The sequence below is a fragment of the Otolemur garnettii genome, unplaced genomic scaffold (assembly GCF_000181295.1).
Source record: "Otolemur garnettii isolate 467f Iridium unplaced genomic scaffold, OtoGar3 scaffold00146, whole genome shotgun sequence".
Lineage (NCBI taxonomy): Eukaryota > Metazoa > Chordata > Mammalia > Primates > Galagidae > Otolemur > Otolemur garnettii.
In genome coordinates, this window is record NW_003852541.1 from 963581 (window position 1) to 977385 (window position 13805).

At 52.6% G+C, this 13805-nt stretch overlaps 1 protein-coding gene across 1 annotated transcript in view; it reads left to right on the forward strand.

Annotated features, from left to right (window-relative positions):
* Positions 1–13805, forward strand: part of SORCS2 (sortilin related VPS10 domain containing receptor 2) — a gene marked incomplete at its 5' end in the record, with an annotated part of 551249 nt that overhangs the window by 324046 nt on the left and 213398 nt on the right. The window contains one exon of the mRNA XM_012810961.1: positions 6169–6268. Coding sequence (XP_012666415.1) covers positions 6169–6268 — 100 coding nt within the window. The remainder of the gene's footprint in view (positions 1–6168; positions 6269–13805) is intronic.

Here is a 13805-nt window from a genome sequence, read left to right on the forward strand (position 1 = left end):
TCTCCTCCCCCTCCTCCCTCCCTCCTCCCTTCTCTCCTTTCTCCTCCCCCCTCTCCCTCCCTCCCTCCTTTCTTCCTTCTGGACAAGACAAACCCCCATCTAGGGATGTTGATGCTGTACCAGTATTCAAGGGAGAATTTCTCCCCAGCAGGGCAGGTTCAGGGTCACTAGGACAACTAAGAAAGGTGTGTAAGAGTGAGATCCACTGGTGCCAGAGCACAGACACAATCAGATCCAATCCCCACATTTTCAATGGGAACCTGTGCCCAGAGAGAGAACTCTGCTTGCCTGAGGCCACACCACCTCCAGGTCTGACACCTGGACCACGTCCAGAGGAATCCAGCAAGCCTTTTTGAGTGCCAGCTGGTGTGCGACTGGTGGAATCTTGGGTGATCTTGGTGACCAGGTGATCTGCATGAGCTTTGGGAGGAGGTGGCTTAGGTTTGGGGTGGGTCCAGGGGTCCTGGTTCTGCCCGACTGACCATCTGGGTGCTGAGGCGTGTCACCTTCTGCCTCTTAGATTCATTCACAACTTTAACCTACTGCCTTTCCCTGTCCACTTCCACATCTAGGGTCCACTGAGAGACAAGCAGGAAAGACCCCAACACAGGCCAGCAGGAGTGCCCCTCAGCCCCCATCATACTGTGGACTGCTGTTCTGCCTTCTCGGCACCCCTGCCTGGCTGGCCACTGTCACACAGTCAGGGTGTGGACCCCTGGCTGCCTCCAGTGCCTAGCACTGGGCCTGACATACAGAAGACCCTCGGTCCACATTGGGGGAGCCATTGGCCATCACTAAGTGTTACCCTAGCCCCTCACATGTCCACCGTGCTACATGTAGCCCACTTGCCCCAAAGCCATGTGCCTAAACCCACTGTGCCCTTCAGTGGTCCCTTCCTCCTTGGACCCTCAGGGCTTCCTACTGTGTCAGACTCTGCTGGCAGCGGGGGACCCTGCACACCTGGGCTGTGCGTCTGGCTCTGCCTCTCTCTATTCATTCACAGAAAAATGGGTGCTCCGGAGGGCTAGGGGCAGATTTAAATAAGAATTAGGCAGGTAAGGAGCTAATTCAGAGTCTTCCTTATATACAATAGGTACCCAATAAATGCAACTGCCTGTAGAGGGTGGAACAGAATCTGTGTCCACCCAACTGTCCAAGGTGACTTTGTTGGATGCAGGGTCTTTGCAGATGTCTATACGAATCTTTCTGGATTGAGGGAGCACCCTAAGTCAGATGTGGAGACAAAGGCAGACAAAATCAGAGTGCTGCAGCCACAAGCCAAGGACCACCTGGAGCCACCAGGAGATGGAAGGAGGCAGCAGGGTCCTCCCCGAGGGCCTCCAGAGGAAGCATGGCCCTGTCACACCTCAACCTTGGACTTCTGACCCCAGCACTGAATGGGAACAAGTACCCAGACTGTAGAGTGGGCAGGGCAGCCTGACTCACCACCACCACTCCAGCCTCACCCTGCCGTGCCTCAGTTTCCCCTTCTCAGCACGAGTTACCTTGTCTGGCCAAGTCTTATTGCTGGCACTGCATTGAAAACACATAGTAGACAACAGGGACATGTGTGGGGTTTTGAAAATGTTCTTTGAAAGAAGACACTATAGAGTCTCTGGAAATGGGGGGCAGCAGCACCTCTTACCCGCACCCCCTCCCCTGCACACCTGCTCAGCCCCAGCCTCTGTGTGACACTGTGCCCGAGGGCTGCTGCCACCACTCTCAGGTTTTCTAACCACAATCAAGGTCTGAGCACTTCTGCCGACAGCCTTGCCCTTGGAGAGCATGCTGCAGAGAAGTGGCAAGGCACCTAGCACCTGAGCGGCTTATCCACAGCAGGCCTGGTCTGCCCCAGAGACTCTGAACAACCTGGAGACTGGTGCTCAGGTGGACTCTCCCGCCTCGGCAGGGCAGGGAGGGGTGCAGGCCACACAGAGCTGCCCTGGCAATAAAGCTCCATGAGGCGGGTATGAACATGGCTAGACTTATTTACTTATTCAAGAAACAGTTGCTTGGAGGAAATAATGAGGCGAGAGGTGGACACAGGAGCTACCACCAGGCTCACGCTATGTAGATGAGGGCCTTCCCACAGGGACCGATGCCCTTGGTGCCTTTGTGCAGGATTCTAAGGCCAGATGACTTGTAGGTGCCTGGAGGTTAAGATGTGTAGCCATAGCCCGTCACACTGGGGGACCCAGGGACCCCTCAATGGGGAAACTGAAGCTGAGACCCTATGTGCTGCCCAGGGGTCACAACAAACCAACAGCGATGCGGGAATGCCAGCCCAGGTGCCCTGACCTTGCACTTCCCGCAGGGGCTGTCCTGGCTGCTAGCCCAGCTTTCACCATACGCCCAGCAGTGCCCCACCTGACGGTGTCACCACACCCTTCTTGTCACCCAGTCAGCATCCCTCTCCAATGCCTCCCTCATCCTGACACTATCCAGGCCCTGGGGTGCCGACTGCTCCTCCTGGGCCTGCACCCTGGCTTCCTTTTGCTCTTGCTTCGTCACCCACTGGCAGCCACAGCTGTTCCTGGAACAGGGGCAGTGAGAGTCCTGCCACCGCAGTGTGTGCTGCAATCAGACACCGTCTAGACACATGCCCTGTGTCTCTCTGGGCACCCACTGGCACACATACCTGTCCACCAGGGCCCTGCGCACACCCTTGGGAGGCCACCCACTACCGTGGTGCGTTGTCCAGCCTGGCCCATCCATTAGGATAGAACTTGAGGCTGAATGTGTGGTTTTTAATGTCCCAGTGTCCACATTAAAAAGTAAAGAGAAATGGGTGACAGGGAAAGAATGGAGGGACCTTCAATACACGGTGCTAAGTAAGCAGAGCCTCTCTGAAAAGGCCGCACACCTCAGGGTTCCAACTCCATGACTTTCTGGACAAGGCAGACCATGCGGACAGTGGAGAGACCGGCGGTTGCCAGGGAAGGGCAGGGAGGGATGAGCAGGAGGAGCAGAGGAGCTGCGGGGCAGTGACACTGCTCTGCGTGATGCTGCAGTGGCATCATGCTGTTGTCCAAGTGCAGAGTGGACACAGCAACCGCGGACTCTGAGGTAGACTGTGGACGCAGGTGTCGATGGCGTGTCGGTGTGGCTTCCCCATCGGAACAGTGCACCACTGCGGTGGGGGCGGGGCATACAGGATCCGTCTTTATGCTCAGTTTTGCCGTGAACCTGAAAGCACTTTCAGAAATAAAGCCTATTAACTTGAAGAACAAGGAAATTAAATTTAATAATAGATTTTAATTAACTCAATATATCCAAAATGTTATGTCAACACATTATCAATATAAAAATTGTAATGAAATATTTTATAGTTTTATCTTTAGTCTTTGAAATCAGTATAAGTTACACAGTTATGGAGATTCGGATGAATTCATCCTGAGTGCCATACAACAGGGCAGGCCCGTGCTCTCAGGCCCTGGGGACCATCCCTCTGGGCATTTGATGTCATCTCAGTGTCGCCTTTGCTTTCAGGATGTGCCTCTTGGCATCACTGCTTGCCACTGCCACATCTGCACACACTCATTCTCGAGCTCCTTCTCTCGCCCACTGTGCCCCACCAGCTGGCCTGTCACCCATGAGTGTGGGGCAGTGCCTGTCCTGCTCACTGTGGGTGGGTCCCCAGCCTCTGTGCAGCCCTGTGAACTCATGGAATGGGGAAATGGATTTGGATTCCCAGCCCTTACTGTGGGCTGAAAGCACAAAAGATCCAAACAAACCACAGTCAGCAAAGGAGTGGATGAACTCGGGTCTGCCCTTGGGTCTGATGGACATTGGAAGGACTGGACTTTGCAGGAACAGGGACTTTCTGAGGCCTCTGCAGCTGGTGGCAGTGACGCCTGTGGTTCACACTGACCCTCCTTTCCTGTCCCCCAGGCCCTGCACCTGCAGCACCGTCCACTTGCGCTCTGTGCTGCCTGATAGGCCTGCCATACAGAGTGCCACAGACTGGGGCTTAAGACAAAGAAATTTCTTCTCTCATGGTGCTGGTGGTCAGATGTCTGAGACTGGTCCCATCCAGAGGCTCTGAGGGAGACTGTTCCCTCTCTCTGTGGCTGGCAATTGCCCCAGTCCTTGGTGTCCCGTGGCTTGCAGTTGTTATTACTCTGGCCTCTGCCTCCCTCTTCATGAGGCATGCTCCCTATGTGTCTGCGACCCTGTTTCCAATAAGGTCACACTCACAGGCCCCAGGCGGATGTGAACTTGGGGCACTACTCAGACCTGCACAGCCTCCCTCCTCCCTTTTAGGCTGTGCTCAAATGCCACTTTGATCGAGGGTCCTTCCTGTCTGCCTCTGTGACACAGAGACGCCACCACTCCCCACCCCCACTCCCCCAAAGGCTATATGTTCTCCCAGCCTCAACCTGTCGATGCTGTCACTGCTGTTTTGCTTATCAGCCGTCTGCCTCCCACTAGGCAAGGCCTGGACAGACAGCAGAGCCTTTGTCCACTGGCTCCCTGCATTGGGCTGCACCAGGCGGGAGCCCTTGAGCGAGCAAATGTGAGCAGGCTGCTCTGGCTGAGGGGCATGTGGCTGGCAGGACTGGAGGGGAGGGCTGGCTGGGAAGCCTGTGGGTGGCAGAGGTGGAGGCAGGTCTCAGTGGCTCTGCCCGGTGGGCAGGGAGGGGCCCAGAGCAGCTTCAGCTGCGTGGGGTCTAAACACAGCTGCTCATTCCTGCGGGGGCTCTGGAATTTCCTGGGGGTCTGGATCAGATCAATCCTCTACTAATGGGCCCCTCTCTCCCCCCTTCCCAGAGAAAATCAATTCTCTGAGGTTTGAAGAGTAAGTGCTGGCTAACTACACTGCCACTGATGTTTTGTTCCCCCAGCCTCCTCCTCTCTGGGGTCACCAGGCCCCACTGGACCTTCTGAGAGTCAGTGGCCTAGGGGCTGCTCTTGGTCCTGGCCTCAGAGGGAAACAGCAGCACCCGGGGACTTGTGGCCACGAGGCCCCCAGGCCCTGAGGTGAGAATGGCCCATTTTTCTGAAGCCTCAGTTTCACTGGAAGATGTAGGGAGGAACTATCTCCATGTAGAAACCACCAAGGGGGGACTATGGGAGGGGATTTAAAAACTCCTGGGGGGGATGTTTACCTTTATGCTGAAGGCCCCAGGACTACAAACTGGGCAGATCTGAGAAGCTCTGACCCCACAGTCGGGCCACACAGAAGAGGCGGCTTGTGGCCAAGGTACTGGGGTCTGAGGCGGGGGCCCTGGAGCTCACCCACGCCGGGGTAGGGGAGGTCTCTGAATGGCCTCCTAAGCTCAGCTTCCCCTGTGAGTCTCAGCAGCAATTAGATATAGAGGGGCCCTGTGTGCACGCAGTATACAGCAGGACCTCAATAGCTGTGTGTTTAGTCCCCATTCCTTTCCCCTCCTTGGGTCTATCTCTGGACCCCACATTGACAGGTAGGGTAGGACGGGAGGACATCCCTGAGGATGTGGCTATTCCTTGCAACCCCAGCACATTCTAATAGGTGGCAATAAGAGGCCTTGGCTTCAGGTCTTCTGGGATCTCAATCTTGAATGTACAATTAATTCTGTATCCTGATGTGTCCATGGCCTCCAAATAACAGATGTGATGTTGCTTTTGATGGCTTCACTCTCTCTCATCACTGGTGGAGCAGGGTGAGCTGCTGGGTTGAGAGCCTGGTGTCCCAGCAGGCGCTGGCAATGGGCTGACCCCTGTTCCCTACTGTCTGGTGCTGGAGGTGACAGTCAAGTGGGGCTCCTGGAGGAACTCAGGGTACACAGAGGGTAAGAGGCAGCAGGAAAGCCACCATGATGCCTGGCATAGTTGATGAGTGTTCTGGCAGCAAACAGGATGCCAACCTGGCTTCAGACAGGCCAGCATTCAAATCCTGGGTCAGCCACTTACTAGCTGAGTGATTTCAGGCAGGGAACTGTGCCCTCTGAGCCTCCTCCTGACCGGCTGTGAGAGAGCCATGGTGACGTGGCCATGCCAGCACATGGGAGGCACTGAACACAGAGCACTGTTTCCTCACCTGTTCTTGGGGGAGCCCAGGCTGCACTCAGGGAATCCGGGGTGCTCTGCCTGCACTCACTGGCACAGGGCAGGTTCTGGATACTGTGTGGCTTGACCAGTGCTCTCCTTGGAAGGCAAGTTGCTAATGGCTGTTGTCTATTCCCCCAGGTCCTCAGATTTTGGGACATCCTACACCAAGCTTACCCTCCAGCCTGGTGTCACTACTGTCATCGACAACTTCTACATTTGCCCGACCAACAAGAGAAAGGTAGGTGCTGGGGCAGGTGGGCAGGGTTTGGGCTCCAGCTCACACAACCTTCTCTGCCTTGGGCCACTTCCTGCAGAGCCTGGAATCTGCTGCCCAGCCTGGCCGGGTTCCTGTTTTGGGACTGTAGTCCAGAGTGTGGGGTGCTAGCACCCTGCTCCTTCCAGCCAAGCTCCCCAGCTCTGCCTTATACCATCTGATAACTATATTTTAAACCGTCGCCAGGCCCCTGGGGGAGGCACTGCTCGATCACCTGGGGTGCGGTGTCCTCTCTCACCTGGAAGCCACATCCTTCAGGGCACAGCGTCAGAGTCAGCGGGCCCTGGGGCAGGGAGAGAGCCAGCTCTTTTGGTTTGCCCTCCTGGAGAGGCAGCACTGAGCAGGCTTGTTCTTCTGGAGGGCTTTCGTTTATTCAGTTTGATTTGGTTTTGATTTTTCCTCTGGTCTGAGGGGTGGTTCCTGACTTTGCTCTCTGGCTGGCTTTAGGAAACATCTTACTACCCAAAGCAGGTGACTTTGTTGTGTTTCTTCCTCTCCTTGACTTTGACTGAGAAGCTTCCTGAGGGGAAAACTGGAATGCAGAGGTGGGAGGGCTGCCTTGGGGTGGGGGTAGGGGACGGGTGCCTGCCCGGAAGGATGTGTCCAAGCAGAGGCCGGCTTGGGTCTGCTCTTTCTCCCTCGGGGGCTTCACACATCTGATCTCACTCCATCCCACGACTGCCCTAGGAACAAGGTGTTATGACCCACCCCATGTTCTAGGCAGAAAATTGACCAGAGGGAGGTGACAGTGGGCCCTGGGAGTGGCAGGGAACTGGGATGAGGGCACTGCCTTGAGGTTACCCCCTGACTTCTTTACTAGAGAGTCAGGGCCTTCACCTAGGCCTGAGTCTGGCACCCCAGTGTACAGGCTCTGTGACCTTGAGCAAGCTCTGACCTCTCCTCACCGGAGGAGTGGCAGTAACAGTGTCTTCATTGTTGTGTTGATGGAATTAATGCAATGCACAGGTCCAGTGCACCTGTGAGTAGCCATTATCCTTAGCGAGAAACTCAGAAGCCTCCTTGCTAACTACCTGGGACTCTAGTGTCATGGGTGGTTCCAGGGTGACCAGTCCTCACTATGTGGCCCAGCAAGCTATCATTCAGAGTGACAGACCTGGTCCAGTAAGTGAAGACCCTGACAGGTGGCCTGGGAAGCATTGCCATGGCTCTGCCCACTAGCACAGGTCTGGGCCCAGCTGGCTGCTGGCTGTTGGCACAGCTGCCCACACCTCCGTGCTTAGAGAACAAATTAGTTATTAGAGATGGGAACAAAGCCAGCAGTTTGTTACCTGATTAACAAGGTGGCATGTTGGCTGTGACGCTCCTGGCAGCCTCCATGTCTCCTGCTCCTCTGAGTGCAGAGGAGCGACAGGCTGCCTGCTGAGCAGGGATGGAGACAGAGGTCAGGGAGGTCGGGAGTGTGTGGACTCAGAGGCCAAGGGGAGCCGAGGGCCTGACCCCTGGGCTACAGGCTTCACTGTTTGTCCACTAGTGACACACTTGTGGGCAAGTTCCTCAATACCTCTGTGCCTCAGTTTCCTTGTCTGTAAAGCAGGGTCTTAATAGTGGAATAAGGGTGACCTGAGTTAATATACATTTAGTACTTAAAGTAAAGGCTGGTGGACAGTTTGAAGAGGTCTTGCAGTGGGTAGGAGCTTGGCTCGATTTGGTTTTAAGTGTATTTAGGGGCAGAAGAGCCACAGTCACAGTTATAGAAAGAACTAATATGAGACCAGGAACAGGGTGAGGTGCAGGATCTGGTTAGGCAGAGGAGAAGACTGGAGGGGCCCAGAGCTGATCTTCTCACACTGGAAGGGTAGTCTTGGGGAGACAGCAGCCCCTATGGACTGCAGAGCAGAGACCAGCTGTGATTCCTCTCCACTGCTCAGCTCTTCATGGCCCTGAGCATGCAGACAGAACTCAGGGAGTACAGATGCAATGGGCTGGGCTGGGATCCCTCCAAGAGATTTCGATGCAGTATAAAGCAAACTGGCCTTCCCTCATTGCATTCATTTATCTATTTTTCATAGTTTATTGGTCCTTCAGCCATCCTGGTGACGACTCTTGGTGTGCTAAGCTCTCTGCTGTGGGCTGAGATTCATCCTCTTGCATTCTATGGTCAGGTGGGGCCTACCCTGGGTACCACCTCCATTGCCCAGAGCAGAAAATACAGCTGGTAGAAAAAAAAGCAATCACAATGCTTTGTACTTGGCCTTGCAAAGGATCAGAGCCAGGCCTGCCAGGCTTTGAGGCACCCATTTATTCTGGGCTTTCCAGGCACCCCTGCTACAGAGCACAAGGAAGCCAGTGGTGCGGCCTAGGTCTGTATGAGCACAGCACAGCACAGCTGCAGTCTCACAGCTGCCGAGCTGAGTGACTCTGGGCAGATCCCACCCCTCTCCAGGCTTCAGTGTCCCCGTCCCTGAGAGGAGGAGCTGAAGGCTCTCTAAACCCCCTCCTGGCTGTGACATTCCAGCCCCTCCTGGTCTCCAGCAGGAATGAATGAGGATGAGATGCCAGTGAGCAGAATCCCCACTCGGCTCCATCTACCACTGTGCCTTGGTGTCACCTTGCTGTCCGACGCAGCCTGGACCTGGTCTCCAAGTCTGTGTTGGTGCCCACGCCCAGTCATGTAGCGAATGGGTAGAGGTCCTGCTGTGTCCAGTCTGCGCGCTGGGTGCTGGAGAGGAAACCCTTTGTCCAGTCTTGCAGACGAGAGATACAAATTAAGTACCCACTAGGTATCTGCTCCCTTGCTGGGCACTGAGAAGCGGCAGTGAATCTTCTAGAACCTCTGAGAAACTGTGCCTCCCCTGATGCTTTGTTGTGGGAAAACAGGGAAAGGGTTGACAGACGTCATCAGGGTTTAGCCAGGAGAGAATCGACCCCAGCAGACTCTGACGTGGGAAAAGAGCTCTTCATTTGTATTTGCGGGGGTGCCTGTGTGAGAGTGCACCTCCCTCTGCGGCCGTGTCTCCCAGTTACTGGGTAATGGATAGGTTTTGCAGGAAGATGTGAATACTATTAAGAGTCCATTTAACAACAATTACAGGCTAAGTAGCGCTTTATAGCTTCTTGGAGACCATTTTGCAACTTGTCTTACAAAATGAATTACCTTTTATCTTTGTCTTGCCTGGAGTACAACCGAAACTCCTGGCCTGATGTCAGGGCAGGTCATTCTACCATTGTCGTGGCATGACCCTCGGCCCTGGGGGCCCAGACAGTCCCCAGGAACCCTGTGCAGCTCTGCACTGTCTGCAAGTCCCATGTCAGCTTGGTTCTGACAGCGCCTGTCCCTCTGGTAGGCCCCAGAACCTTTTGGCCCAGGGAAGGTGTGACAACACAGCCCTGAGGAGCTGGCCGGGGCACGGAAGTACTTTCAAGTATCATGTTTGGTATTAAAAATGTATGTGAATTTTCTTCTTACTCCATTATAGATCGTGTTGGTTTGAATACTAAAATCATTCATGCGCACACATGCACATACATTTTCATTAAAAGTGTTTATTTATGTCAAACTGATGACCCAGGAAAATGGCATGTGCAGTTCCATGCGGAGCTGCTGCCCACTGGCCACCATTTCAGGCCCTCCATCTGTCCACTCATCCGCTCATCGGTCCATCCACTCGTACACTCATCCATCCACCACCCAGCTACTCATCAGTCCATCATCCGTTCACTCATTCATCCATCTGTCCATCTACATTCATTCAATCAATACCTATCCCATGGCCATCTGTATGGCTCCGACACCTGTGAGGTGGCATCCAGGTGACAGATGATGAATCTGAACCTGGCTGGGTAGCGATAGGATTAGGGGACTCCTTGTTGATTACCCAATGCCCTGACCTTCTGACGTGAGCAGTGGGTGAAGGGATGCTCTTCCCTGAGATGGGAAGTCCTAGAGAAGGTGGTAGACTTTACGAGGAGCATGAAGGGCCCAGGATGGGACACGCAGAGTCCACAGGCCTGGGGCATCCAGGGGTGACACCCCGTGGGCTCAGATTGATCAAGGCCGGTGGTAGGAGAACTGCATGTGCTACTGGGGATGTTCTTTCCAGCCTGGAACAGACCTCCTCTGCCTGTTCCGTCCTGAACTTGCTGGTCAGCCGCAACACAAAAGAGGAGGCAGTAGGCCTGGGTATTGAACCTTGTGGCAGGGAAGGTGGGGGTCCCTGGAAGGCCCCTGCCATCCTCAGGCCTCCCTCATGCTTTGGATTAGGGTGTGGAGAGGTCCCCTAGCTCTGTTACTGGGAGAGGTGAGAGCCCCATGGGGGACTGGCAAATAGAGCTGCGGCTAAATGGGCCATCTCTCCCGGTAAGCAGTGTTCTCTGTTCCTCCTGATAGCCAGGGAGAAAAATGGCTAAATGGAGCCAGTTGGTGTACAGAGCTTTTGTCTCAGAAATAAGTGTGCCCCTTGAAATTCCAGCCTAATGTACGGAAAATTATTCCCTCTTAAAGTCAATAGGTTACTACAGGAGGGAAGGAGAAAAGGGAAAAATGCCCCCAGCTTCTCAGAAAACAGGTCTCCTGGGCCTCCTGCCTCTGGAACGAATAAATGTAGAGAGAGACTCCAGATTTACTCTGCTCTGAAGAGACTGCAGAACCTAAGAGCCCAAAGAGACCAAAGCCAGAAAATAAAATCGAAAGTACAAAGGCCACCTGTCATCTCTGGGGCTACCCACATGTCTGCAGGAATGCCAGGCCTTTTCCAAAGAGCTCTGGGGACCCCGCTGGCTAGAGACTTCCCGTGTGCCAGGTGCTGAGCTCGGTGGCTCCTTACCAATTTCTCTCCATCTGGCCTGGACCTGAGAGTGACTTCCCAAGACTGTGACTATAGCCACCATATTAGAGACGAGAAAACAGGTCGGTGGAGGCTCAGTGGCCAGCCCAAGGTCTCAAGCCATCAAGAGACTGGGTAGTGAGTGGGATTTGGACTTACAACTGTCTGGGCTCCAAACCCATACCCAACCGCCAGCCCCCACATCAGCAGACTCTTAGCTTACCCTACCCCACAAGCCTTGGGAAGCCAAGGCCTGAACTTGGCAATGTCTCCTCCTGGTCTTGCCTTTTCTCCCACCCGCTGGGTGCCCACATCACTCAGCCTGCCCAGAGGGAAATCTATGCTGGGGGCCTTCTTCCTCTTCACATCTGGCCCCTACCTCCCTGCCCAGCTGTGGCCTGTTCAGTATTGCATGTGGTCTCTATCTTGGTGAAGAAGCCTCAGCTAGCTCAGCATATGGTATTTAACAAACTGCGCTGTCCCTTAGGTGGGATAGAAGGTGACAGGTTTATTCTCTTATATCTGAGAGCAGCTAAGTGGACCCTTATTTGTACAGTGAGCACCACACTGGCACGGTAGAGGGTCCTGTGTAGCGGGTGATGGAGGCACAGGGCTTGGGCGGGACTCTGCCTCTTGGGAAGGAACATTGGCAGGAGCCTCCCACAAGAGCACGCATGGCCAGGTTCTGATTTCCCACAGTGTGACCAGTCAGCTTCCCTGTTGAGCAAGAGGCTGTATTTAAGGAAACTTCTTCCTATAGGGTGAGTTTGCTATAGCCTGAATTTTATCCCTCTTGCTTTCAAAAACACCTGTTCAGAAAATAGTGGTGAATCAATCCTTTTATCCCGTGTGCAGTAGAGGCTCTTATAAAGCTTGAAGTATCATTGCTTGGTAAAAACAGTTTAAATCTGAGTCTGATTTCTGCAGTGGGGGATCCCCAGATTGAGGGAGGCCCTTGCTAGACCAAGGAGATTTCCAGGCTCAGCTGCCTTTTCCTTTTTTTGGCATTAGCACCTGTTTTCCAGTGCTAAAGAATACCACTCCAAGACCACAAGACCCACTCATGCCCAGACCATTAAAACTGGTCTTCCCCAGACCTTTGTCCCACAGAGGAGCCACAGCTATGTAGGGACACAGGGTGGACACCCGGCATGGCATTGCCCTTCAGACCTCGCCCCGCTGCACTCCTGCAAGACCTCCTGCTTCGCGTGGACACCTCTCCTTTGCACCCCCAGATCACACTGACTTCTCTCTCTCTTTTTTTTTTATTAAATCATAGCTGTGTACATTAATGCAATCATGGGGTACAATGTACTGGTTTTATATACCATTTGAAATATTTTCATCAAACTGGTTAACATAGCCTTCATGGCATTTTCTTAGTTATTGTGTTAAGACATTTATATTCTATAATTAGAAAGTTTCACATGTACCCTTGTAAGATGCACCATAGGCATGGTCCCACCAATCACCCATCGTCCCTCCTCCCCTCCCCTCCCTCTCCTCTCCCTCTCCCCTTTCCCTGTATTCTTGGGCTATAATTGGGTGATAGCTTTCATATGAAAGATATAAATTGGTTTCATAGTAGGGCTGAGTACATTGGATACTTTTTCTTTCATTCTTGAGATACTTTGCTAAGAAGAATATGTTCCAGCTCCATCCATGTAAACATGAAGGAGGTAAAGTCTCTATCTGCATAATATTCCATGGTGTACATGTGCCACAATTTATTAATCCATTCATGGGTTGATGGGCACTTGGGCTTCTTCCATGACTTAGCAATTATGAATTGGGCTGCAATAAACATTCTGGTGCAAATCTTTGTTATAAAGTGATTTTTGGCCTTCTGGATATAGACCTAGTAGAGGAATTGTAGGTTCGAATGGCAGGTCTATTTTTAGATCTCTAAGGGATCTCCAAACATCCTTCCAAAAGGAACATATTAGTTTGCATTCCCACCAGCAGTGCAGAAGTGTTCCCTTTTCTCCACATCCACACCAGCATCTCTGGTTTGGGGATTTTGTGATGTGGGCTAGTCTTACTAGAGTTAGATGATATCTCAAAGTAGTTTTGATTTTCATTTAGATGATATCTCAAAGTAGTTTTGATTTGCATTTCTCTGATGATTAAGGATGATGAGCATTTTTTTCATGTGTCTGTAGGCCATGTGCCTGTAGGCCATGTGCCTGTCTTCTTCAGAGAAGTTTCTCTTCAAGTCCCTTAACCACCCCTGAGATGGGATCACTTGTTCTTTTCTTGCTAATACATTTGAGTTCTCTGTGAGTTCTGGGTATTAAACCTTTGTCAGAGACGTAACCTGCAAATATCTTCTCCCATTCTGAGGGCTGTCTGCTTGCTTTATTTACTGTGTTTTGGGCTGTGCAGAAGCTTTTTAGTTTGATCAGACCCCAGTAATATATTTTTGGTGTTGCTTCAATTGCCCGGGGAGGGGGGGTTTCTTCCTCATAAAATATTTGCCCAGGCCAATTTCTTCAAGTGTTTTCCCTAAACTTTCTTCTAGTATTATTATAGTTTCATGTCTTAAGTTTAAATCTTTAATCCAGTGAGAGTCTATCTTAGTTAATGGTGAAAGGTGTGGGTCCAGTTTCAGTCTTCTACAGATCGCCAGTCAGTTCACCCAGCACCATTTGTTAAATAGAGAATCTTTTCCCCACTTAATGTTTTTAATTGGCTTGTCAGAGATCAAATAATGGTAA